The sequence below is a fragment of the Cavia porcellus genome, unplaced genomic scaffold, assembly GCF_034190915.1.
Source record: "Cavia porcellus strain 051 isolate PalLab524CR breed Dunkin Hartley unplaced genomic scaffold, mCavPor4.1 scaffold_5, whole genome shotgun sequence".
Lineage (NCBI taxonomy): Eukaryota > Metazoa > Chordata > Mammalia > Rodentia > Caviidae > Cavia > Cavia porcellus.
This window is the reverse complement of record NW_026947488.1, coordinates 17,916,968-17,942,116: the sequence shown is the minus strand read 5'-3', so window position 1 is coordinate 17,942,116 and position 25,149 is coordinate 17,916,968. Positions and strand designations below refer to the sequence as shown.

Here is a 25,149-nt window from a genome sequence, read left to right as displayed (position 1 = left end):
TTGTACTGTGCCTAGTTTATAAATTTAACATTATCATAGGTATGTAAAGGCAAAGCAGTATATACAGGGACTGCTACATCCACTCGGTGTCTTAGGATAAGAATTCCTTCAGATAAGGGGACACTGGCCTAGCATCTAGGTGGTCAACAAACATTTGATGAATGAACAGATGCATTCTGGGCTGGCCAGTTGTCCTCTGTGCTTCAGGAATTTAGCATCCATTTGACCCTATAACTGGAAGACTTTGTGGAGAGCGCATGGAGTCCAGGGCAGGGCAGGAGCCTGGAGTCTTAGGGTGGCCAGCCATTGGGTGGTGCAGCTGGCAGGCAGTAAGAGAAGCTGTGAACCCAGGATGAAGTTCCCGGCCTTGCCCGCATCCCAGGAATCCCCTGCTGTGTGGCTGCCTGCCCTTCTTTATGCCACAAGACCTCAGGATGTGAGGGCTGCATGGATTTGGAAGCTGGCACATCTGGGTTTGATGCTGCCTCACTACCACCAGTGCAGGCAGGTTATTCAGGTGCTTTCATTTTCTTCTCTGCAAAATGTGCCCATCACTATCTTTCCATGCAGTTCTCTTGAGGATTGGCAGTCATGGTGAGGGGCATGGTCTGGCTGTTCTAACCTTAGGAGTTTCCTGTAGGAGAGCAAGTGGGCTTTGGAAACTGGAGTTGATTCACACGGCAGCTGCAGCATTCACTGGCTTGTGCTAGTAACTTATGTATGCTGCTTAGGGACTCTGGCTCTGTGTTCGAGTGTGCACAGGGTTTGGGTGAGTTTTCTTCACAAGATGCAGGTCCCTGAAACAGGTCCTGCCTAACTGCAGGCATGTCAGGTGCTGGGCAACTACCTTCCCCACTGGGAACTGCTCCGTGGCAGGAACTATTCACCAAGGTTGACTGTCGCTGAGGACTGGATATCACAGGAGTCAAAGGCATGGGCGGGGCCCTTGCATTGTGTGGGACAACACTGAAGACCCTCTCACCCCTCGTAGAATTGGGTAGCTTTTTTGAACAATCAGATGATGGGCCATCTGTCTGCCCAAGCTTCCCTCACTCTCTTATAGGTGCACCCCTCCCGTCTTCTCCAAATAAACCTTAATAGCAGCTCTCCATCTCAGAGGACATTTGCAGGAAAGCACTGTGAGGCTGTGCCCAAGGCGAAGGAGACTTTCCCCAGGACGTATCAGGGGCCAGATGAGGCCACCTGCCTACCTACCTATGTTGCAACCTGAGCTACATGCTGTAGGCCAGGCCAGCAATACGGCCCTATGTCCTAGGCTAAGGTGGGCAGATCCTCCATGTTCTAATTTACAACTAAGTTGTCCTCTCAGTGTGGTTCCCAGACCAGCAAGATGGGGATCTCTCACTTGTCAGCAGTGCAAGGGTTCAGCTCCTCCCCAGACCTACTGGGAGTGCACTGTGGCATTCAGGCTTCAGGTGCTCTCTGGGTGATTTTGTTGGGCTAGCATTTGAGAAGTTCTGTGTCCCCGGCACCTGAGAAACATTAAACACACATCATTAAACTTCCCCATCAGTAGAAGACCAAGAAGCAGTCACAGATAAAAGTTTGAATCTGGAAACGTGAAGCCTTGTACCCACTGCCTCCTTGGGCTTCGAGGCTCTTCTTACTCAGCACCCACCGGGCTGGGTGCAGCACTGTGCTTCATGACCACTTGTGCAGGTGTTCCTGTTCCCACATGGGCAGCTCTCCTCTCCGACAGAGCCAGTGGATTACAAATCCACAGAACTTTCCATCTGATAAATAAGCCTTTCCTGTTGAATAGTTGAGCTTTCAGAGCCGAGCTGGATTTCTGGCACTGAGCATACAGTAGGCACTCAATGAAAATCTAGTGTCTGAGAAACCGATCTGTTAACAGGTCATTACACATCACCCATCTGCAATCTTCTTTCTTATTCTAGCAGACACCAGAAATCTCAGTTGTACAGTAACAAGTTTTAGGCATTGGGGTTATTGATCAAAATTTATTATCCTGTGTTGTACAACATCTTTTCACTGATACAAAAATTACAGTTTACCATGACTCATTAAGTTAATAATCACCTACCATATGTTTTTACTGCTGCTCCCAAGCCATGCTGAAAAATCACCCTGTAGGTTTGGGTCCGTGTAAATTAGATGACTGTTAACCACATGGATGCAGTGACAGGGAGACGCAGGGCTGGACTACTGGACAGAAAGCTCAGCCGCTGCTGCCTCCACTACCATCTTCTCGTTTGCCCTCAATGTACTTTAGATCAGTGGTTTTACACCAAGACAAAGTCTGGGGCTGAATGTGGCTGTCACAACTGAGGAAGGGGTACCAATGGCATATCATAAGTAGAGGACCGGAGTCCTACTGAACATTCCCCCTTGATTTTACTGTTCATGCATCAGCTCTTCTGGGGGTCTGAGCCCCCCCAACTGGGCCTCCAGTTAGTTTTCAGTTTCAGACATCATTTGCTGCAAAGGTGCCTTCACATTATAACTAATTAAAACACGCTTATCTCAAAGTTGGTCCTAATTTGTGAGGTTGATGTAGAAACTTGGAAATGAATTGGACTCTGTAGTATAACCCAGGGTCAATCTCATGCATAAATTTTATTGTTTCATTGTGCTGTGTTTTGACTTGAGCTGAACTTTTCAAAGTGTTGGACCCTGAGCCTTATGTTGCTCAATTATTCAGCAAGTATTTACTGAGTGCTTTCTGGGTGCTGCTTACATTTTTTCTGTAGGCTTCCCCCCACCATCCAGGTTCCCCAGGCTTTCTCTGTTCTCTACCCCAACCTGAGATGTAAGTTAACTTTTATGCAAAGTCAGGTGGTGGCTTCCCATGTGACTCTGGGCCGATGGAAGTGCCTGGGCTCCTATCTTGGCCCTCGGAAGCTTCGTGACTTTGTTGCTTAGTCTCTCTGGGGCCCTGCTTCTCCCATACCCTCACTCGCATCTCAGGCTGGTGGTGAGGCACCTAGAGATCCAGCCGGTCACCTCCTTTCCTCGTTCCTTCTGCCGGCTGCTGTGTATTCCTCGGAGTCCTCCAGAGAACAAGTGCAGACTCCACTCCAGGTCTTTACAGCTGTTATAAATGACAGAATCTGGGAAGCTCTCGGGTCGGGACAGGTGCAGCGCTGCTCTGGTGAGGACAGGCTCTCTTCTCTGTATGTGTTCTCTGCATCTTCACTGCTGCTCCCAGAGGAAGCCTTTAGGATCGGTTACACATTCACACTCACAAGACTAACATAGGTGACACTTGGCAGCAATCTTTGTGTTAGATCTGGGACAGGAGCCACAGCCTGCCAGCAAGGTATATGGCCCACTCCTCTCTGCTGTCCTTGCCGTGATTCCCAGAGGAGCCAAGACCAGGAGCTCTTCATGCAACCTCCTACCACCCTGGGTTTTAGTTCAGGTGGTCTGGAAACACCCTGGCTTGGAAAATCCTGTTCTGTACAGCAGGCACATTTCTCTTAACAACCCCCTAGGGTTACTCCAGAGCTCCCACAAGGGACTGGGAAGTTGCAAATGTCACTGCACTTGGGAAAGCCTGAAGTGTGTCTTGTTTATCAGATATTTATAATTTATATATAGTTCCTCCCCCGACCCAGTGCAGCTTAGCAGCTGGGGTCATTGATAGCATAACCCAAGTTGCCTATCAAGATAATTTTCTACCTCTGCCAGGTTCCTAACTGAGTTATGCTAAACTGTTAACCAAAGTGGAATTCTCTTGTTATAAGGAATCAGGGATGGAATTCCTGCATTCATCATCCATTTTGGCATCTCATCTGAAGGGGTGAAGGAAGTCCTCAGTAAGGTTTATGATATTTTCCATGCGTGCATATTTTCTGATCAACCTCTGTAATGCTCACACATGCCATAGACACATGTACACTCTGGCCAACAAATGCATTTTGTCATACGGGCCTGGGGTTAAATCCTGTCTTTGCTGCTTCCTAAGAGTTAATTCACTTATTTGCTCCTGCTGTGTGACACTTTGCAGTAGGTGTCAGGCACTAGCAGAGGCCTCAGACATCGTCCTGACCCTGGAGAAGCTTCAGTTTTACTAGAGACAGACAAAATGAACAGTTTCAATTATACACTGGAGACTGGGACCAACAAGCAGGCTGGTGACAGGAAAGGCTTTGCAGAGGAGGGAACACTGCCTGTGCTTGAAGGCGGGTACAACCTGGCCACTTGCAGATGGCAGGGAAAAGCATTCTAGACAGAATAACAGCAGAAGTGTAGGGAGGGATGGGAGTGTCAAGAGAGGAGGCTGGAGAAAGATAGCAGGGGCCTCTGGAAAGCTGTTTATTAGCTCTGGGCCTCAGTTTCCCCTGATCTGCAAGATGATCTTCATGGCGCTTACCTGTTAATGAAATTAAATGAGGCCATAATGTATGTTTAAGCATCCAATGTGATAATGTTCATTCCCTTTCCTCTAGCTCTAGATGCCTGCAAGCCAGATCTTGATTTTGAATGAAACAAGGGCTAAAAAATACTGAAAGGGTGTGGCTGTCCACCTGAGCCATGCAAGTGTGTCCTCCAGTTGCTTTTCCAGGGGTCGCCTTGCATCCTGGCTGGAGTACTAATGTTGATATGCTGTTCAGGTCCTGGCTTTCAGTAGCAGCAAGGCACAGGATCATGCTTCCAAAATGATTTGACACTCTGTTCACATGTCCCCTTGCTGCTTTGTCTTGCTTTTCTGAAAAGTGGCGGCTCCCGCCTCCAGGTAGGGAGCCTCAGCTGTGAATGGTGTTTGGAGACGTTTCCCAACCAGTGATCAAAAGTCACCCACCAGGGTGAGCCCTAGGCCCACCATGGCCATGCTAGAGAACTTGCTGATGCAGAATCCTGATCCTCTCTCTTCCCTGTGCAATGTTCCTCCGTGGCCTGTCGTGGCTGGATGCATCCTCACAGCTTTCAATGTGAAGTTTCCAGTGTGCCCCTCCAGTGGGCTGATGGTGTGACAGTCCTCCTGGGGTCTGGCCGATGCCCTCTGTCCCAGCCTCTACTGGTCTGCACTGGACACCAGGCTTCGTACTGTCAGCAGTCAACCCCTCATTGCCTCCGTCCCAGCCCCAGGCTGTTCTCAGGTGCGTCGAGGGGCTGTGGGGCCGCTCTCTACCCGAGGCTGGCTGGTGGTCATCCTTCCGTGCTCATCTTTCTCCTCACCTTGTCAGCTCTGACCCCCTAATGCAGTTACCCTTTCTAATCTTCATCCTGGCCTCAATAAATTTAGTATGAAAATATTCATACAAGTTTTTTTTTTTTCCTGACATGGTTTCTTTTCTTTTTATTTCTTTCTTTTTTTTTTTCCCCCCTTGGCAGATTCAGTGTATTCCAGAGGTGGCACTGTAACTTATCCCATGCTGTGTTTCCTGGAATCATTCACTCACACTCTCTGAGCCTCACTTATCTTGTTGGTACATTGTTGCCAGTAGAGTCAAACACACACACATGTGAGGAACACAGTGTGATACAAGTGTTGATAAAAGGGAATTTTCTTGTTGCAACAAGGTGGGAGCATCTCTAGCTGAGCCTGAGGAGCTAAGATGGAAGGGAGTCTTAAGACTGGTGTCAGAAATGCTGGCCCTCATAGCTCTGAATCAAGGCCTGAATCTTTGGGCCAAAGGCCGCAGACCCAGCCTGTGTTTTGTCCACATCCCAGCTCCCTGCTGATGGTGACCTTGCCTTTGGGAGGAGGGAGGTGTCCCTCACAGTTGCTTGGGCTGGGGTATCTGGGGCACAGTCAGTCTGGCCTTCAGCGATAACGAAATCTGTCTCCATTCGTGGGAGTGTTTCTGTCAAGCAAGCAGGACTTTGGGTGGCTTCTCTCTTTCGTGATCACCCTTCTCTTTTGATTAAACTGTAAATTACGAACATGACATCTTCTGTTCTCTTACCTTGCAGATTCAAAAGCATTGCTTTGTATGTTTGTTTGGTTGGTTCTTTTCTTAATACTCAGTGGTGTAAACCACCGTACCCCAGTTGATACCCCAGGCTGCCTTGCCAATCTCTAAACCCCCTTGTAACAATATGTCACTTGCCGAGTCCTCGTGTTTATTGGTCGTGTCCCTCTCTCCTCCTCCACCTCCACCAGAGCATCTGTTTTGTATGTAGGAGAACATTTTGGAGGTGACGTCTGTGTTCCTGGGAACAGTTGACAATAGCTTGCAACTTCCCTGTCCAGTATGGTAGCCAATAGCCACATGTGGCTGTTTACATTAAGGATGATGTAAAATAAAACAAAATTTCATCTTTTGGTCACATTCACTATATTTTAAGAGCTCTAGAGCCATGGACGGGTATACCATATTAGGCAGGGCAAACACAGAGTATTTTCCTGATTCCAGAAAGTTCTGCTGGCCCACTTTGTCCTGACCTGTGGTGGTGGGTGGGACCACAAAGAAGAGAGAGTGTGTGAGATCTGGGGATGGGTTAGATATGTGGTGTGGCAGACACAGCAATCAGAGATAAGACTATATTTTTAGCCAGGCCTTTAGTCCTAGTACTCTGAAGCCTGGGGCAGGAGGATCACAAGTTCCAGTCCAGCCTGGGCGACTTAGTAACTAAACAAGATCCCAAAAAAATGAAATGGGGTGGGGGCATCATTCAGTGCAAAGGCCCTGGGGTCAATCCCCAGTATTGCAAAAACCAAAACAAAACCAGATGAAAGCCAGGTTATTGGGTGTGGCCAGCATATAATGTCTGAGTCAAAAGGAGTAAGCGTGATGATTCCAGATTCATGTTGGTGTGTTATTTTCCAGAAGCATAAACCACATTCACCAGCAGCAAAGAAGTTGCCCATTTTACCATGTTCCCTTGGCGTGGCTCATTAGCCTTTGAAAAACCTTTGTGGAGGCCTATAAGCCTCCTGCCAAATCTTCCTTCATGTAAGGCCTAATGCGTGCACCGTGAGGTCTTTGTGATTGGGGAATTATATGTATATCAGCACAGATTTCAGTGAAAAGAGTTACGTTTGCTGTTGTGGCACGAGCTGATGCTTTTCAAATCTGTGGTAATATCCTCAATCAGACGGCAAACAGAAAACAGGGAAGTTAGTAATAAAAAATGAATTAGTGCGATTAGCAAAAGGTGAGCCACTTTCCTCCTCAGGCGACAGGCAGAGTTGACTGAGCTTTTCAGGGTTCCTCCTATCCAAACAGTGTCGGGATTACTGTGGCCTCTGAGGCTGGCCGTGGGGGTCTGCCTGCGCATAGGATGTGGTTATTGCAGTTGGTTTTGCAAAGGTCATGGACGTCCCCTCGGATGGGGGCTCAGACCCTAAAGTGGGTGGAAGCAGGGTTTCTGAAGAGGGGTTGTGGCCCTCCCCCGTTGCCAAGTCAGGGCAGGCCTGAGCCTTTTTCCTTTGAAGCAGAGACATCCATTGGCCCTGCTCCCCCTGCACTGCTCTGTGGCCCTGGAGAAAGCCATTGCTTCTCTTTCTGCCACCTGCCCCAGCGGTTCTTTTGGGGAGGCTTTCCTGGCTGTCTGATGTGCATGTATTGGGGGGAAGGGGATAGGAGATGAGGGCCTTTTCAGAAGGAAGCAGAGGCAAAAACTTTAAATCAGCTGATGCAAATGCTGGAATGAATTCATTTATCATTAGAGAGAAATAGAATTCAGGCAACCAAATAAGGTGTGTGGGGTTAGAGCTCAGACTGGAAGGACATGAATTGTGATTCACACTTGCCCTGTGTGCAAAAGGGGCCAGGTGGATGCCACAGCTGGTGGTCAGGTGGTGATGACCACATGAGCTAGCTTGCCTGCACAGTTGAGGGTCAGGGTTGGGTAATGGCTGTGTCTATTTGAACTGTTAAACTACCACAGACCTGGTGCCTTATAAAAACAGAAGTATTCCTCACAGTTCTAGAACCTGGGAAGTCCAAGATCAAGGCACCAGCAGATTCTGGGTCTGGTGAAGACCCTCTTCCTCACAGACAACCACCTTCTTACTGTAGCTTTTTGTGGCAGAAGGGGTATCTTTTATAGAGACACTAATCCCAATTATGAGGACTCTGTCCCAATGACCTAATCACTCCCCAAAGATTTCACTTCCAAATACTATCAGGATATCCACAAAAGAATTTTAGATCACACAAATATTCATATTATAACATGTAAGTTACATTACATTCTTTACAGATTGCCTCCATGGATGGGAAAGTTTGGCTAAAACTCACGTTAGTTCTTGATCTCTGCATAAAATGATAGCTACATACTTCAAGCTAGGGCATCTCAACTTTAGTGTGCATATGGATCCCATTGGGGTTTGTTAGAATGCAGATTCTGATGGACTAGGGTCTGATGTGAGAACAGAGATTCTGCACTTCTAAAAAGGTCTGGATGATACTGGTTGAGTGACCAGGCCTTGAGCACCAGGGCAACTGTGTTAGGCTGAGTTGCTGGATGTAGCACCTGAGAGAAGTGTTCTGGTGAGAAAGACTCAGAGGAAATGATCTCAGGAGAAGCAAGTTGGGTGACAGGACAGGGCTGGAGGACAGGGGAGTCATCCTGATCTTATGGAGGCCTGGAGTATAAATGATATCTTCGAGTGAGCCCCATCTGAGGCCAGGGTGGGGCCTTTTTACCCCCATATCACTCAGTCATGGTTTGGGCTGCTGAGAGGCGGGTAGGCGATGCCTTCTGTGTTTCCTCTGTCAGCCTGGGCAGTTCCCAGAGGAGGAGCAGTTGGGGGCACCAGCATTTTAGCCACTGGCAGATGGCACACAGCCTGAACAGGTAGATCTCAGGGGCCTCCATCTGCATTTATACAAGGCATCTGTCTGAGAATGGCCGTCAGGAATGTGTATCCAGAGGCAGGACTTTTATGTGGGCTGCTGTGTGACTTTGGGTAAACCTCTTCTCACCTTTGCTCATGCTACAGCTCACAAGGTTGTGGTTGGCCCTTGGTCTTTGGTCTTTGTCCTCAGGCCGTCATAGAGCCTGAGGGTAGGTATCAAAGTTTAGATCTAAAATACTCCTCCATCTCGTGTGTTTGGAGATGACTGAATCATGGGAGTTTTGTATTCATCAGTGAATTCATCTATTGATGAGTTAAGTAGCCTGCCTCCTGCTAGCATATTCAGCTATGGACTCCTCAATGGATTAATCTACTGATGAGGTTACTACTCCTGTGATCAATCACCTTCCAAAGCCTTTCAACACATCAGACTTTGGGGGGGGGGTTTATTTTAGATCTAAACCATAACAGATGGATATTTCTTTTGTGTTATTTATTTAACTAATACCCTTGCCGTGAAGTAGAAGGCTGTCCTTCCGGTACAGGTGGAAACTGGGGCTCAAGAAGCCAGGTGACTGGGCCATGAGCACTGTGGGACTGGGTTCCAATCTGTTGGCCAGGAACACTCGTTCTCTTCCTAAGGGACCATGCTGTGTAAAGAGGAACTAAGAAGCAGGAGGGGACACTGTGGCTGTTTGGACCACAGACCTGTTTGGACGGGTACTGGCTCCTTGCAAGTGAGGGGAAGACATGGAGCACCAGGCTCCAGAGTTGGGATGTCACACGGAGGAGCTGTGCTGTCCAGGGACCTGGGTGACATGGGCATTTTGCTACTGTGGTGAGCCCTCCTGCCTGCCCTTTCTTCTTCTGTGACCCAGGCTGTGTGCTGGGGCATCAGCAGTGAGTGGAGGAAGGGCTGCAGGCAGACGTGAGCTGGGGGTGAGGGTTACATTAAATTCTTTAATGTAAAAGAGCTCTGAGTTATCTCCAGTTGTCTCTTTCCCCACTCCTGAGTTTTCTCTCCCAATGTCCTGCTTTTCTTCCACATCTTCATGCAGACCTCTCTTGGGGAGGATGTTATACAAGCCACAGTCACAAGTTAGCACTTGGCATAAGATGATAAGGTCAGACATGGAGATGGTAGCCACCACACTGGGTAGTAGGGCTCAGATAATAGTGTAAAAGGCCCTGGTGGGTGGGGTAGACACTGTTTCTTGAGTATCTACTACGTGCTAGGTACTATGTTACTTTGTAAAGTATCACTCAGTTCCCACAGTGGTCATGTAGATTATGTATTATTATGTCATAGATGATACCTAAAATCTCAGAAAGGTTGAGAAACTTGCATAACATCACACAGCCTGTAAGGCGCAGAATGGATCATGGACCAGAATCTGCCTAGCTCTGAAGTCATGGTCTTCATTTTGCACCACAGGTCCTCACACATTCACGACCTTAGCACCCTTTAATGATTTTTTTCACATCTAAACTGAGGGAAGGCTTGGCCCAGGATGTGCTATTCTGGCCTCAGAGATGGAGAGACTAGGCACAGAGGTGAGCGCCCACCTTGTCTGGGTCAAGGCAATCATAAGCCAGCAAGGCTCAGCCCCGGGGGCCTGACTCACTCTCCCTGGCTGCTTCCCAGGTCCTGAGAGACTTTTGTTGTTTTCAACTTGTTGCACAGACCACACACGTCTGTGGCTGTGAGCATATCATAGCAAACGTCATATTAGTTCCTGCATCTGCTGTCTAACAAACTACCCTAAATTAGCGGCTTACCACAGCAGCAGTGGCTCACAATTTGGAGGGCTGTGTGGAAGGCACTCTGGTGGGCCAGTGGCTTTCTGCAGATGTCCAGCAGGTGTGGTCAGCCAACCGCTGGCTGGGAGCTGGGTGACCAGGATGGCTTCACTCACATGTCTGGCAATTGGTGGCTTGGATGTATCAGTTGCTGCCAGCAGGCTAGCTTGAGCTTGTTCTCCTGGGGCTTCCTGGCTTCGTGGCCAACAAGAAGGCATGGTGCCCAGGTCAGCAGGGATTTTATGCTTCTGGTTGTATCACATTTACTGCGGTCCCGCTGGCCAGATAAAGTCACATGGCCAAGCCCGGACTCAGTGCACAGAATTGACTAGCTCTATCAAGGAGAGATCCCCTCACCTGAGAGGGGTACCCACACCACAGTACAGAGGGTGTACAGGCGGGGCTGGCATGATTTGTTTTCTTCTTTTTCACGGACCTCAATTACTCTCACTTTCAGACAACACACATTTTCCTGAGCCCCTGCTCTGTGCCGGGCACAGTGGCAGGGACTCTGGGTGAACAAGACAGAACTAACGCCATACTTGTGAGCTCTAGTGTACTCAGTGAGTAATCGTGTGCTACAGCAGAGTGGAAGCAGGACAGGTCCGATGAAGGTCGGTGGCACAAGGCTGGGAGAACACACATGCCAGGGTCCCGTGGGTAAAGGGACCTGGCACATTTGAGCACTCAGTAAAGTGCCAGTTCCAGCAGCTGGGGATGAGAAAGGAACTTTTGGACCACAGTTGTCCCTGAACTTCCTCCTGTGATGTGGTCTCAGGTTGGAGATGGGACGAGATCCTCCCGTGGGCAGCTCCACACGAGTCAGCTGACTTTGTGGGGTTTGAGAGGAGAAAGAGGTTAGGACTTGTGTGGGGTCTCAGGTAATCCCTAAGGAAGAGAGAGATTTGAGCATTGGAAAGGACCTCACAAGAACGGGTGAGCTGGAGCAAGGGCCCGGGGCAGGCAGGGGCATCAGGTGTGTAGGAGTTGGGTGAGGACCGCATGAGATAAGCTGGAGCTGCATGCTGCTTACAGTGGCTTGAGTTTGGTGCTTTAGTGCCAGTGGTCTTAGGGGCCCCCAGAAGGAAGGCCTGGGGGGCACTGTTCTCCCAGTCAAGTCCTCAGCCTCTAGCCCTCAGCTACCCCTTTGTGTCCATGGACCAGGCTGGGGGTGGGGTGGAGACCCAGATGGTGAGTCCCCAGGGAGCTGCCTGCTGACACCTGTGAACTGCCTTGGGGTCCCCAAGCCTCCAGGAGGCCCTCTCAAGGCTTTGGGAAAAGCCTAAGGTTATAAGGATCCTGATCTTAAATGAGCCAGAATCTGACAAACCTAAGTTGGAAGCTCTGCTCCTTGCTTAGGTCACCCTGAAACCCTGGACAAGTTGCTGCCCAGCCTAGAGCCTCATCCAGGATCGGGACCTGGTGCCATGCTTGTGAGCCAGGTGAGGAGGAGCCTGGAGGACCTGAGTGAATTCTAGAGCCTTGGCCCATGCACATGGTGGCTCTGGCTTGTGCGTTGCCAAGGATAATATAGGGACCCTGGTGACTACCCAGTGAGTGAAGCAAACAGTCCTTCCTGGCCCTGGATGGCAGAGGAACTAACTGCCTTCCCCAGAACACAGAAGCCATGGCAATCAGGATGTGTCACATGGGCTGAGCATCCTAGTGATGGCCAAGGGAAAGGCCCATCTCGTATGCAGGCACTCTGACGCCCCTCACTGTGGGGCAACCCATGGGTACCCCTAGGCCTTCCCTTTCTAGAAAAGTCATTCTTGACTTTGGATTTCTGTTCAAGCCCAAGTTTTGTTGTTTTATTTTTAAAGACTTGTCCCAAAAAGCATGTCTCGTATGAGGTAAGAGAGCAAAGCTCCCTGTCCTGCGCTTCCCCATGTTGCCCCCTGATGGACACACTGGAAGGAATTTCCAGGATGACCTGGAGGCGGATGTACTCTGGGAGGGAGGCCAGGGACTCTTCCCATCTTCAAACATCCAACAAGGAGTGGCATCCTTACCCTGCTTGACAGAGAGAACCTCAGACCGTTCCTCAGATTCACAGCTAGTAAGTGGCCAAACTGGCATTTGAACTCAGGTCTCCAGAACTTACTTCCACACTGCCTTAGCTGGCGCTCAGCTGCGGTTGTGCAGGAAAAAGAGCACTTGTCAGCTCCCCATGTGGCAGGTGGCCTGTGATGCCTGCCCGAGCACCGAGGGTCCAGGGCATAGTGGAGGGGCCGCTAGGGTAGGTTGAAGACTGGGAGGTTTGCAGCTCTTGTGTTTCTCCCTTGTGGTTTCCTTGGGTACCGCAAGAGTGGACTCCAGACCCCTGGGCTCCAGAACATGCTCTGGCCTTAGATAGAAATTGAGGTGGGGCTTTACTCTCTGTGTCTGCAGCCCTCAAGCCGAGACCAGGGTCCCAGCTTGGGCAGGCCCAGTGTCTGTCAGAACTTCAGGGTCCTTATCTGTAAAATGAAGGAGACCATTGATAGTATAGCACAGTGGTAGCAGTCATGCGTGGGAGGCACAGGCCTTTCATTCCAGTCCTCTCTCTGACAGTTACTTGCTATGCATAACTGATAAGTTGCTTAACCTCTCTGGTTTATTTCCTCCTCTGTAAAATAGGACTAATAATTGCCCCTAATTTGTGGTAGAATTTATGCAAGGATTTCATCACACTGGGACAGGAGAAGTTGGGCAAGAACAAAGGATGGAACACAGTTGTAGCTCCTGTTAATTTCTGGGCAAAAGCTGAAGTCGCTTTGGTCTACCCAGGCACACTAAGCTGTGCTCAAAGTATGGTTGTGCTGTGGGAACTGGGACAGGGAGGGCATATGTGTGAGGTGAGGGGTGAAGATTAGTAAGAGGATAAATGTTAAGGACAATGGTTCATTATTAGACCTTTTTTTTCTGTATTGGGAACTGAATACAGAGTATCGTGCATGCTAAGCAAGCACTAGCAGCTGAGCTACCACCCTAGACCCAGGAAGGCATTTTAACAAAGTGAGGCTGGAGTGTGACACTGTGCCTAAGTCCCCCAAATGAGTAGCTGCAACGGGGGTGAGGGACAAGACCACCTGCACAGGCAGACATGAGGATTCTGTCTCCTGTTTATATTTAGATTTGATTTCTGACTCTATGGTTAGAAACTGAGTGTTCTCCGGAGTATAATTAACCTCTCTGAGCCGATGGCCTGCTTGGCAAGAGAAGCATTTAATCTCATCTTGCTAAGCTGTTCAAAGATTCAAGAGAGACAGTGCCACTGGCTGGCACATAGTAGGTGCCCAGGGAGTATCATGTGAAGTGTTTCTGTGATGAGGCCCAGAGATCCAGCCAGTGTTGCCCCTGAGTAACAGGGATTTTGCTCACATGTTGCACAGGAGTTTCCTTCTCTGTTGAAGGGGCAGGGAGCCAAGCCTTGTGGGAAAGGAGGTTGGAGGGGCTGTTACCTGGGAGTGCAGGCCAGGGGTTTGGGCTGAAGACAGAGGGGTGGACGCAGTGAGTCTGAGGGCTTGGCCAGACTTCATGATGAGGAGCCTTAAAAGAAAATAATTAGGGGCTGGGGATTTAGCTCAGCGGCATAAGCACCTGCCTTGCAAGCAAGCAGTCGTGAGTTCGATCCCTGGTACCGATAAAAAGGAAAAAGACAAAAAAAGAAAAAAAAAAGAAAAAGAAAAAGAAAATAATTATAAAGACTTTCACCGTGAAGACAGTGGAGGCCAGTGAAGGCTTTTAGGTGGAAAGAGCAGGCATGGAGTCACTTCTTCTCCTCCTCTTCCCCTTCCTCCTCCTCCTCCTCCTCCTCCTCCTCCTCCTTCTTTTTGGGAAGAAAATTACTGATTGGCCTGGAAAACAAATGGCAGAGGTGTCCTGGGGATCGACACCAGCAGGGATCTGGGATCTGGTCAGGTCGCAGGATGAGGAAGAGGGTGGAGGCGATCGCTGGGGATCAGGGCTTCCTAGGTGTGTGGCAGCATGGCCTGAGGTCTCAGTTCTCTGTGAGAGGAGGCACCTGGGATTCGGCAACCGCCACATTCCAGTAGGCATGAGGATCTAGACAGGCCCCCGCAGACGCACCAGGCGGCTTTAGTCACTTCTCTCGGGTGAGATTTGTTTAATGGAAGCTCGCAGCTTCTCAGCACTTACAGGTGCTGACGGGGCATCACAATATTGTGAAATGAAGCTGTGAAGCTGACTTCATTACCAGCTTACCTGGCGATGAAGCAGCGCCTTAGTTAGCACCGATGGTTGGGCATGACAGAGCTAAAATTGAACTTGGCAATTACCGCTCTTGAGAGGTTCTCGGTGCTGTGAAAGGGAGGTTCCATGGAAATCAACCCTGGTAATCACAGGGTGTAAAATTAGTCAGTTACTATTAAGGTTGCTCTGTCAGCGTGTGCCTCAGGGTGAGGCAGAGGAGGGGGCAGGAATTGGCTCTGGCTTGTCTTGGGTTACCTTGTATTCACCTGCTCTGAGAAAAGGGGAGAGAGAGAGAGAGAGAGAGAGAGAGAGAGAGAGAGAGAGAGAGAGAGAGAGAATATGAATATCAGGGCAAAGGTTTAAGGGGGAGGCCATTTGACTGATGGGTCATTTCAAGGTGTGTTCTTGGTATCTGAATGAAGTTTTGCAGCTTTGTTGTTTTCTCTAGACTCTGGGACTCTGAGTAGGGTGTCCTCAACAGCACTGTGCCTTTCCTGGGGACAGGGACACTCAGCTCTTTGTGGGCCCTCGTCATGGACCAGAGGAAGGAATGTGTCATGGGGTGGAAAGTTTAGGAAGCTTCACTGAGTTGTCTTAATGACCATAGAATATCCCCATTTTGCAGATAGAGAGTGAGAGGCTGGTGTGCTAGCATAGATGGTGCCAGAGGAAAAGTTTATACAAAAATTGGCTGTGAGTTGGCTTGGGGTGTGTGCACAGACCCTCATGAATGCAAGGACAGAAGCCCAGGTCAGTTCATTGCTTTGAGCCTCAGTTTCCTCATTTATAGAACAGGACTTGTACTGTGCAGGTGTGAGCATTAAATGAGGTTATTTAGCCTCCATAGAACCTCAGCATGGTGGCTATTGCTCTTAACAGTGATGTTTCTGAACCACTTAGTTTGTGCCAGCCAATGGGCCTTTGCATGGGTGACACTGCTTTGCACCATAAACCTGGGGAGGAGTATTCCCATCTAGGGAATTCATTAGGTAGCTTAGGCTCTGAGGAGATTAACTTTGTTCAAGCTGTCTGGACAGGTGAAGGTAGGACCAGCATTCAAAGCCTGACCCCTGTCCCCATCCCTCACTGTGGGGTTAGTTGAGCACTAAGAAAATCAGGCAGCCTGGATGAGCTAACTCTACAGCCAATAAGAGAAAAACATTAAAGCTTTTCCAGAATGCTGCAGCTCCTCCACAGGAAGCTGAGTCATCTCTCTTTGTTTTGAACCATAACCATCAAGCTACCTCATGATCTGAAAACTAAAACTCAAAAATGCTGAGGCCCATCAAGCTGGAGGGGCCCCTCCCTGGATGCACCCTAGAAACAGCTGAGCAGGGAGTCCGTGGAGATGGGCCCCTTCTAGCACATACTGGGTTCAGTGTACGGAGGGGAGCATCAAGTCTGGATTAAGCTCTGTGCCCGGAAGTCACCTTCTCCAGCTTTGTTTTCCAGCCTGCCAGGTGTGTGCACCTATCCCTGTCCTGCCTACTGATGCTTTAGGGTGACAAGTCACAGTCCAGGAGCTCTTTGCCTCCTACGTGAACGCAGTCCCAGGACGCTGTTCTCCCAGGTGGAGAACCAAGTCCAGAATCTTGTGTTCCTGTGCTAAGCTCCTACAGACGACTCGCCTCCTGCAGATCCATGGGGAGTTCCGTGTTGGGCCAAGAGTACAAGGTCTTCTATACTTGTTCCAAATCAGCCCGTTTTGCCTCTAAAAATGCCTCCTCCTCCTTTCTCCATCCAAGATCTCTGACACAAGATAGTTTGATTTAGGGTTTTCTGACTTAACAGTGGTGTGAAAGTGATGTGCATTCAGTAGAAAATGTACTTGGTGTAAACACACAGCCATTCTGATTTTCACTTTCAGTATGGTATTCAGTAAACTACGCACTTTCAACATTTTATTATCGAATAGGCTTTGTCCAAGGTGGTTTTGCCCAACTGTAGATGAGCGTAAGTGTTCTGAGCATGAGGTGGGTGCTATGACGTTGGTAAGGGAGGTGTCAGTTTTTTTTCTGGTACTGGAAATTGAACTCAGGACCTTGTGTTTGCCAGGCAGTCACTGTGCCCCTGAGTTAAATCTCTGGCCCAGGGAAGGTATCTTTTGACTCAAACTATTTTCAGTTTTAGATGAGTCTCTCTGGTTCCAACACCATTGTGAGTCAAGGTGCTGCTATAAACTTAACCACTGTTCCTCCTTCAAATCCTAGCTTGAGCAATGCTTTTCCATGTGGCCCTCACTCATCCAACCACTCTGAGGCCCCTGGTTATGAGCACTATCTCACTGATACCATAATTGCTTACCTCGGTGAACCAGGATGTCGCTGAGGCCAGAGACAGTGTCCTGTTCATCTATTGTTAATGACATCTGGAACTGTGACCTTCGTGGAGCAGGGAGAAGGCAGAGGGTACAGAAGATGCTTGTCGAGTGAATGAATGACTGACAGAATAAAAGACCATTGAAGGATATTTGCCATCATGCTTTCTCTGTGGCAATCAGTTACCTCTGTAACCTTTCAGAATTTCTGACTTCTGATTAGCAAGTATTCCATTCAGTAAGCATTGTGGGCTTCATTCCACATAAATAAATATCAGCCATTTTTTTATGGCTGTGTGGCATCCCTTTGTATAGAGAGCTCTGGTCTAGTTAACCAATCCTGTATCAATGGATTTTATTGTCATTTCCACATTCTTATAAATGTGGAGTTTTGTCATTTCCAAATTCTTATAAATGTGCAGCCTGGGAAGGATGAGAAGAAGCTGGTTGTTTGAGGGAAGGACATTGAGGCAGAGGGACCATCATGGAGAGTTAGATAGGTGCAGAAGCCACACTCCTCCTTACCTGCAGCCTTCTTTAATCACCCTGTCCGCCTGGCTTCCTTCTCCTGTGGACATCATGTGCATGTGCTATCCTCCAGCCCCTCTCTGCCATGTCCAAAAATGTAAAATTGATTTAACAGTACCCTGCACAGTATATGACACCCCCCCCATTCTACAGATGAAGAAACTGAGGCTTGGGAAAGTCAGCTGTTCCATGAGTCAGAGCTAGGATTTGAAACCAATTCACTCGTTCCAAAGCCTGCATTCCTCACCAAACCCTAATTTAGCCTCACTCATGTGACAACAAATGAGGGATTAACTGTGGAATCCACGGTGCCTGGGCCAGCACTGTCTCAAGCCCGATCTAACCTTGTAATGGGTGACCTTGACCCGTGGCTTGCTGGCTTCAGAAGAGTGGGAAAGAACCAGAGGAAGCTCTTATGTTTTAGTTTTAAATTACAAATGTAATACGTGCTTGTGCAAAAGGAAAAAAAAAAAGATGAAACAGCCACTGAAAATACCTCCATCTCCGGCTCCCTAGGGAAATGGCTTTTAAGAGCTCGGTACCTTTTAAAATGCATATGCAAACACGCGCAGTTATTGTTTTTATAAAAGCAGGACCATGTCCTTGACTGTCTCTCAGCCAGTTCCAAGCCAGCACCTACAGACCTTCCTCATCATGCCGCGTTCCATAGAAGGAAGGTATTTCAGCTTATTCAGCCAGACCCTGGCTTTAGACACTTAGCCTGCTTCCAGTGCTCCGTAACAAGTAACGTCCTTGTGCATGCATCCGTGCCGAGAGCAGGTATTTCTGCAGCATTAGAAGTCTAATTGCCACATGAAACTGCATGTGAGTCTCACTCATTGACAGGTGCTGCCAAATTGCCTTCCGAAGGTCCTTCCAAAGCAGCGCCCGCTCCTGAGCGGCGTGGGAGAGAGGATGACTCTGAAGCCACAAATGACGCAGAGCTGTGCTGTACATAGGGGCTGCCTTCCGTTCTGCTCCCTGAGACCTAGTGCGGGGACTGCCACCAGGAGCTCCCAACATGCAGGCCCAATTTGGGATAGAAGATGGATTTTGATAAAAGAGGTTAAATAACAGGTTTTTCCATTCCACCTTGTAGGAATGGGATGGGGGGCGGGGGTGCCGGGCCTCCAGCCAATAGAGGACCAAGAGTTGTCAGGAGGGCTTATAAAGCTTGCTATTTCTGGCATTTTTTCTCTTTCTCTGCTGATTATGCAGCAGAATCGCACAGAGGCTGTCGCGGGTGCGTTCTCTCCCTGCCTAGGCTTCTGTGGAATGAGAGTCAGGCTCCTTCTACTTGCGAGACGCTGGTGCATTGCAGGTGTGTTTCCGCAGAAGGTAAGTGGTGATAGCTGCCGCCTCCCAGGGTCAAGGTGGTCAGGCTGGCGCTGCAGGGTAAAGATAGATGATATCAGGTGGAGACAGGCAGAGATCTGGATTAGTGCCTGTTATGTTCTAGAAGGTAAATGCTTTGGAGGTTCAGGACTTGCCACTTCTTCCTGAAAAAGGATACTGGAGATGATTAGGATTGGCTCTATAGGAAAAGGTCAGCCTCGGGTCTTGGTGCCCAGAGCATTGTGAGTGTCCAGAGTGCCCAGGAAGCATTCATGCATTCATTCAGCATGTTTTACAAGGGGCCTGGCTAAGTGTGTGTGTGTTGTCTGCCTGAATCAGACTAGAAACAAGGAGATCTGTGATGGGGACAGTCCATGGACAGCTCCATGTAGGAGCCTGGAAGGCACCTGGCCTGAGAGGTGGGACAGGCCTTGCATGAGGGCAGGAGGCAGGAGGAGTGGCTGGGGACATCTCCAGGAGCCAAGTCTGGGCTGTCTCTTCCATTGGAATTTTGGAGACTGGGGATTTAAGAAACATTCCTCCTCCACTTTGATGAATGCCAACTTTTCCTTTTGTCAAGTAAGTATATGGGAAACTAACCAGAAGAAAGGACAGCAACAAGTGGGTCACAGCTTCAGGGCAGACCCACCCACATGATAAGCAGGAGGGAGACTGCATGCAAAGCCTGGCAGGAATGGCACTTGCTAGCTGTCCCTGGGGAGGCTGCTTGTGTGTGCCGGGAGCTGGCTGAGTTGGGGGTGGGGCTCCTTGATGTTGACAGCTCTGTATCCAGCGACCAGCAGGCCCAACCTCTTCTGGTTCTCTGCTTTATCACAGTCATTGTTGGAAATGTGGCTTCGTGTGTGTGCATCGAAGAAACAGAACCTGCCGGCTTCTCTCATTTGGAACATCCAGGGAAACAGAGAGTAAGGGAGGGTGGAGGGAAGAGAGAGAGGGAGAGACGGAGAGAGAGAGAGTGGGGTGGGGAAGCTTCTGTGCCTCCTGGAAAGAGTCCCTCTTAATCCCACTGGGTCTGAGAGCGAGCGGGAGGCAGCGGGCCCAGGGCTGCAGCCAGCCAGCTGGCCAGGAGGAAATGACTGTCAGGTGCTGCCTTTGCCACCAATACAGTCTGTGACATGAGCCAAGCGCCTTAAGCCTTCCAAGTCTCAGTGTCTTCATTCATAAAACAGGAACACTGATTCCTGCTTCCCCTGTGGCTATGGTTGCATGTAAGAGCACACGCAGGAACACAACTACCACACACGTGGCCTAGTGTTGACTGTAGGAGTGAACAAATGACCGAGGACATGGGCTCTGCTGGGAGGAAGTCTGGACACACACACAGGGTGTGTGTTTGTGTGTGCACCTGTGTGTGTGTGTGTGTGTGTATGTGTGTGTGTGACTGGGAGCCTTCCCTGTGCCTTGGGTTAGAGCCTTGGCTGAGTTCACTGAAGTTCTTACTGGTCATCTCGAAATGGACCAGCCTGCAGTTTAACACCTCCTAGTGACTTACTGAGATAGGCCGGCAGCCATGTGTTAGTGGGCTCTCAGTAGCCCAGTGTGTTCCAGCCACGCTCAGTAACGTGTGTGCCGAGAGCCTGGGCTGCAGAGGATGACCCAGGGAGGGAAGGACATTGCCAGGGGCAGGGGGCAGAGTGGCTGGAGAACTGCCATCCCACATAAGGTCCCTGCCTGGAGAATGAAAGCTGGGCCCCATTTAAGACCTGATCATGAGGTATTGCTCTTTCTTGGTGTCTGTGTGACCTTGGGAAGGTTACTTCACCTGTCTGATCCTATAAAATGACAGGTTGTTAGGAGGATTATCTGGGACTAGATATATAGTATAAAGCACATTGTTGGTGGTCAGTAACTACTATGCTCTCATGGGGAAGGGACCCCGGGAAGGCTATTTTTTTAGGTACTTGAGATGGACTCTGTTGCCTTGTACACACTATGCAAGTGCTGTACCACAGCCTTAGCTACATCTTCAGCTCAGTAAAAATTTCATTAGATACAGAGTCTCTATAAGATGCCCAGGCTGGCCTTGAATTTGTGACACTCCTGTCTCTGCTTCCCAAGTAGCTATGATTACAGCCACCATGCCTGACTTCTGAGAGCTTTTGATGAGGGCTCAGGGTATCTGGCATACATACGGCTGGCATGTACCAGGCACCCGCTAAATACTTACAGGAAGACAGAAAGTATCCAGCCACAGGGAACCCAAGATATAGGCTCCTCCTATAGGCCACTGTGTCATTGCTGGATAATCTCAGGCAAATTTTTTGCTCTTATTTGGCCACTGAGTCCCTCAGAAACAATTCAGGCTGGGCCTCTAACTCTTTTAATTTTGCTGTATTGGAAACCAAGGGTGTGGGAAGGGACCCAGAAGGGAGCGAATTCCATGCTCAAGATTAACATCCTTTCTGGGACTGGAGGTGTCCCTGATGGTGCGTCCTGCTCCCTTGTGCACTAAGCAAGCAGTAATTAATGAATGTAGGAGCGGAAGAGGGGTGCTGTCCCAAGGAGGCAGCTCAGGCTTAGCTGGGCAGCCTGCCAGTGTCACCATCTCTGTGTGGCTAAAGGCTTGGTGAACGTTTAGACATGTGGTCAGTCACTACTGAGGGCCTACAAAATCACAGACAGTAGGTTCACTAGCTTCTGCTAGGCTTTGGGAAGCCATTTTCCAGGGAGGCCTGCATTGAATGTCTTGTGGAGCTGAGCACTGGAGTAGGAATCCAGAGGTCTGGGTTTTCAGTTTCGTTGCCTGGATTTCTAGCTGTGTGCCTGTAAGCAGCTTGCTTATCTCTCTGCAAAGGACAGTAGGCCCTGGAAGGGACAAAGTTAGCATCTAAGGTAGTTTTGATTGGTAAAACCTTGTTCTGTTGGACTCACCCCTAGGAGACAGTGCCTCTAAATGGCCTCTCTTCACATACTCACTCTCTCTCTCTCTCTCTCTCTCTGTCTTTCTCTTTCTCTCTCTCTCTCTCTCTCTCTCTCTCTCTCTCTCTCTCTCTCTCTCTCTCTCCATGGGCCCTCCTGCACTCCACCCATTTTAGCAGTCATCACTGCTCACCCCTTGCTGGGCCACAGTTCTGGAGTCCTCTTGAGCCTTCTCCCAGCCTCCAGCCTCCACCCTTAACCCTTAGAATATGTTCTCAAGAAGCCATCCAGACGTCTGGGAGCTGTGTGATGTGCCTGTCCCAACCCTAGACCTTCAAAAGCCCTCTGTTGGATGCCCCTTACAAGCTACTGGGTCCACTGGAAACCTCCCTCCGGAAGGCTGGGCACTAGAATTTTCTCGTGTTTGCAGTCAGCAGGATTCTGCCTCCGCCTGAATCATGCTCCCTTTCTCTGACCACACTTTCATATCCCTCAGCTCTTTGTCTGCAAACTCCTTTGTCCAGAGTGTGTTTCGTGTACCCCTCAGACCCTTGCTTATTCACAGGCATAGTCCTGATGTTACGGGTCTTAGAGGCCTTCTCTGATTGCCCCCCTGTCCGTGTCCTGGTCCTGTCATCCATACTGTGATGCTCTGGAGGACATCGCCCCGTGGGTGATTCACCTTTATTCTCATGCCTGCTGCCAACCTGGAATACAGAGAATGTCTTCTTAGGAAACATTCGTGTAGGCAGTAGATACAAAGAACTTGCACATTAAGGCTTTGGGACCTAGACAGACTGGATTAGAATCCTCAGTTCATGGTTTCATTTGCTTGTAACCTTGGACAAGCTGGCTAATTTCTCTAAGTTGCAAGATCATGAGGATTAACAGGATGACACCCCTATGGATACCTTCTTCTGCTTGCTGGACAGTAAATGTTCTGGGTTTCCTTGGAACATTTACAAGGTCTCTTTCATTTGTTCCAAGCAGAGAAAACAGAGACCTAGGTCAGTAGCCCCAGTGCCCTGCACAGAGGAACTCTCCATACAACCCCAAACAGAAGCAAAAATAGCAGCTACATAGGGCAACCTGAGAGGCGGAAGCCACAGGCCAAGCGGATGTCAGCTGCCTCGAGGCCCCACTGAGGCTCCTCACAGGTACCGAACTAAGCAGCCCTCACGCCTGCCCTCGCTGGCTCCTCCAACCACAGCATCAGATAAGGCCGTGGAAAAAACGCTGGCTTCCTCTCTCCGGGGAGGGGTAATCGCGGTGCCATCTGAAGGGTATGCTCGATCCCCAGTTGCCTCCCTGGCCTCTCCTCACCCTCCCCTTGCCTGCTCTGCTGTCCCTGTTGTCTCCTTGCTGGCCAAAGTGGCATCAGCACATTCCCACATTGGCACCTTGGCACAGGCTGTTTGCTACGTGAGATGTGTCCCCCAGCACTGCCTGGCTCACTCTCTCACCTCCTTCTAGTCTTTGCCCAACAGTCATTTCTTCCCATGAAGCCCACTTTGACCACCTGTTTAAACTGGTATGTCCTCCTGATTCCCCTCACCTGCTGGACTCTTTCTTTCCTTAGTTCTGATAGCCTTTCAGCTACTGTCAAACTACTAATTTACTGTATGAGTATTGCTTATTTTCTCCAATGCAAGAGCATAAGCTCCAGAGATCTTTATTCACTGATCCTTCCCACGTACCCAGAATAGTACCTGGTATAAAGCAGGTGCTCAAGAAATGCTGTCACTGTGTGGACACATGAGTGCATGAATAAAAACCTGGCAATCAGAAAGGGATCAAGCTGCACAGGGGACACAGGTGCACACATTAAGGAGAGGGGTGTTCAGGGCTGCAGATCCAGGCATGGACTCACAGTGTCACCAGGATTCATCTCCCTTTGCCAGAAGCCCCTGGTGATCCTTGAGGTGAGTTATCTAGGCCAGAGAAATCAGTTGTGAGTGTAGTGCCTTGTAGGAGGGATGCTTGCAATAGTTGAGTTTGGCTTTAAACCATGCTTTTCTGGCCTGAAACCTGTTTCTTTCTCTTCCTAGCCATGTGGCTGTCACCTTGTCTCTCTGTGTTTGTTTCCTCACCTGTAAGGTGAACTAGCTTATTCTGACCACACCTGAATTGCATGCCAAGTGCCTGGCTCCAAGTAGATGGTCAGCAGATGGCTGATTATAAAACTTGTTAGTTGAGCGTATTAGTCAGGTTAGGCAGAGTTATGCAGCAGTAATAAATAACCCCTAAGGCTCTGTTGCTTATCACAAGAAGGTTTTAGTTTTTCTCTTGCTACATGTCCCATGATAGTCAGAAAATGACTAGTGGTGGCTCTTCAAAATCAGTGGGGTACAGGTTGGTCAAGTCTTTACCATCTGGACTTTGGTTTGTGTATAGAGACAGCATGAAAAGCTCATTTTGCTTTTCTGTGCTCCCACCCAAAAGAGACTATTTCACCTTTACTCATGGCCCCTTGGCCTAAATTAGCTCCCTGGTGGGTGTGACCCAGAACACGTGTCCTGTGTGCCAAGGAGGAGAGGCTGATATTGGGGAGCAGTAGTAAAGCTTATCACAGTGGCCACATCCTTCCCAGCCCTCTCCAGGGAAAGGAAGGGAACTGAGGGAAATGTGGGGAAACTGAGACACAGTTAAGAGCCTCCTGGAACTGTGGTTGGCTGAATGGTGCCCCTTAGTATATCCGTTTCCTAATCCCTGAGACCTGTGGGTGTTACTTTCTTTGGCAAGAGGTTTTACAACAGTGCTTAAGTGAAGGGTTGTGAGACAGAGCGACGATCCTGGGTGGGCTCTGTCTAATCTCAGGGTCTTCTTTTAAAAGGGGCGCAGAGGGAATCAGAGTGAAAGGAGCGGGCAGTGTGAGGATGGAAGGAAGCAAGGCGAAGTGACGGGCTGTGAAGATGGAGGAAGGGGCCACAGTCGTCGGCTGCACTGGAAGCTGGGAAAGCAAGGAGATGCATTTCTTTGGTGCCTCCAATGCAGCTAGCCTTGGCTGACAGCTATTTTCCCTGTAGTCTGGTGAGACTGATTTTGAACTTCTGGCCTCCAGAAATGTAAGAGAAGATTTTGTATTGTTTTAAGCCACCAAGTTTGTGATTCGTTATTGCATCCATAAACAGCTAGTGCATCTCCTTGAATCAGAATACTTGAAACCCAAGGAATAGAAGCCTTTGCTGTCTGCTCAGACAGAGCAGATCCTTTCCTTCTTTTGGATATGCTCTTCACAGTGCTCACTTGCCACACTTGTGCACATTTAGAGCCTTTCCTTATCATAGACACCCCCATCACACACACACACATACTTTCTCAGCCAAATCATGGTCTCTCAGTGCTTGGGACTGAGGTGAAC

The 25,149-nt window shown here is 49.2% G+C and overlaps 1 protein-coding gene across 9 annotated transcripts in view; it reads left to right on the top strand.

Moving 5' to 3' along the window:
- The window catches only part of Tox2 (TOX high mobility group box family member 2), a 123,117-nt gene that overhangs the window by 5,891 nt on the left and 92,077 nt on the right, over positions 1-25,149 (top strand). The window contains exon 1 of one of the 9 annotated variants that reach the window (XM_023564222.1): positions 18,318-18,353. The exons of 4 other annotated variants lie outside the window; for them this stretch is intronic. In XM_023564222.1, the coding sequence (XP_023419990.1) occupies positions 18,333-18,353 (21 nt within the window). In that variant the 5' untranslated portion in view covers positions 18,318-18,332. Of the gene's footprint in view, positions 1-18,317; positions 18,354-18,490; positions 18,639-18,681; positions 18,912-25,149 lie in introns of those variants that run through there. 4 more of the 9 variants (XM_023564221.2, XM_023564220.2, XM_005002775.4 and 1 more) reach the window with 4 other exon arrangements.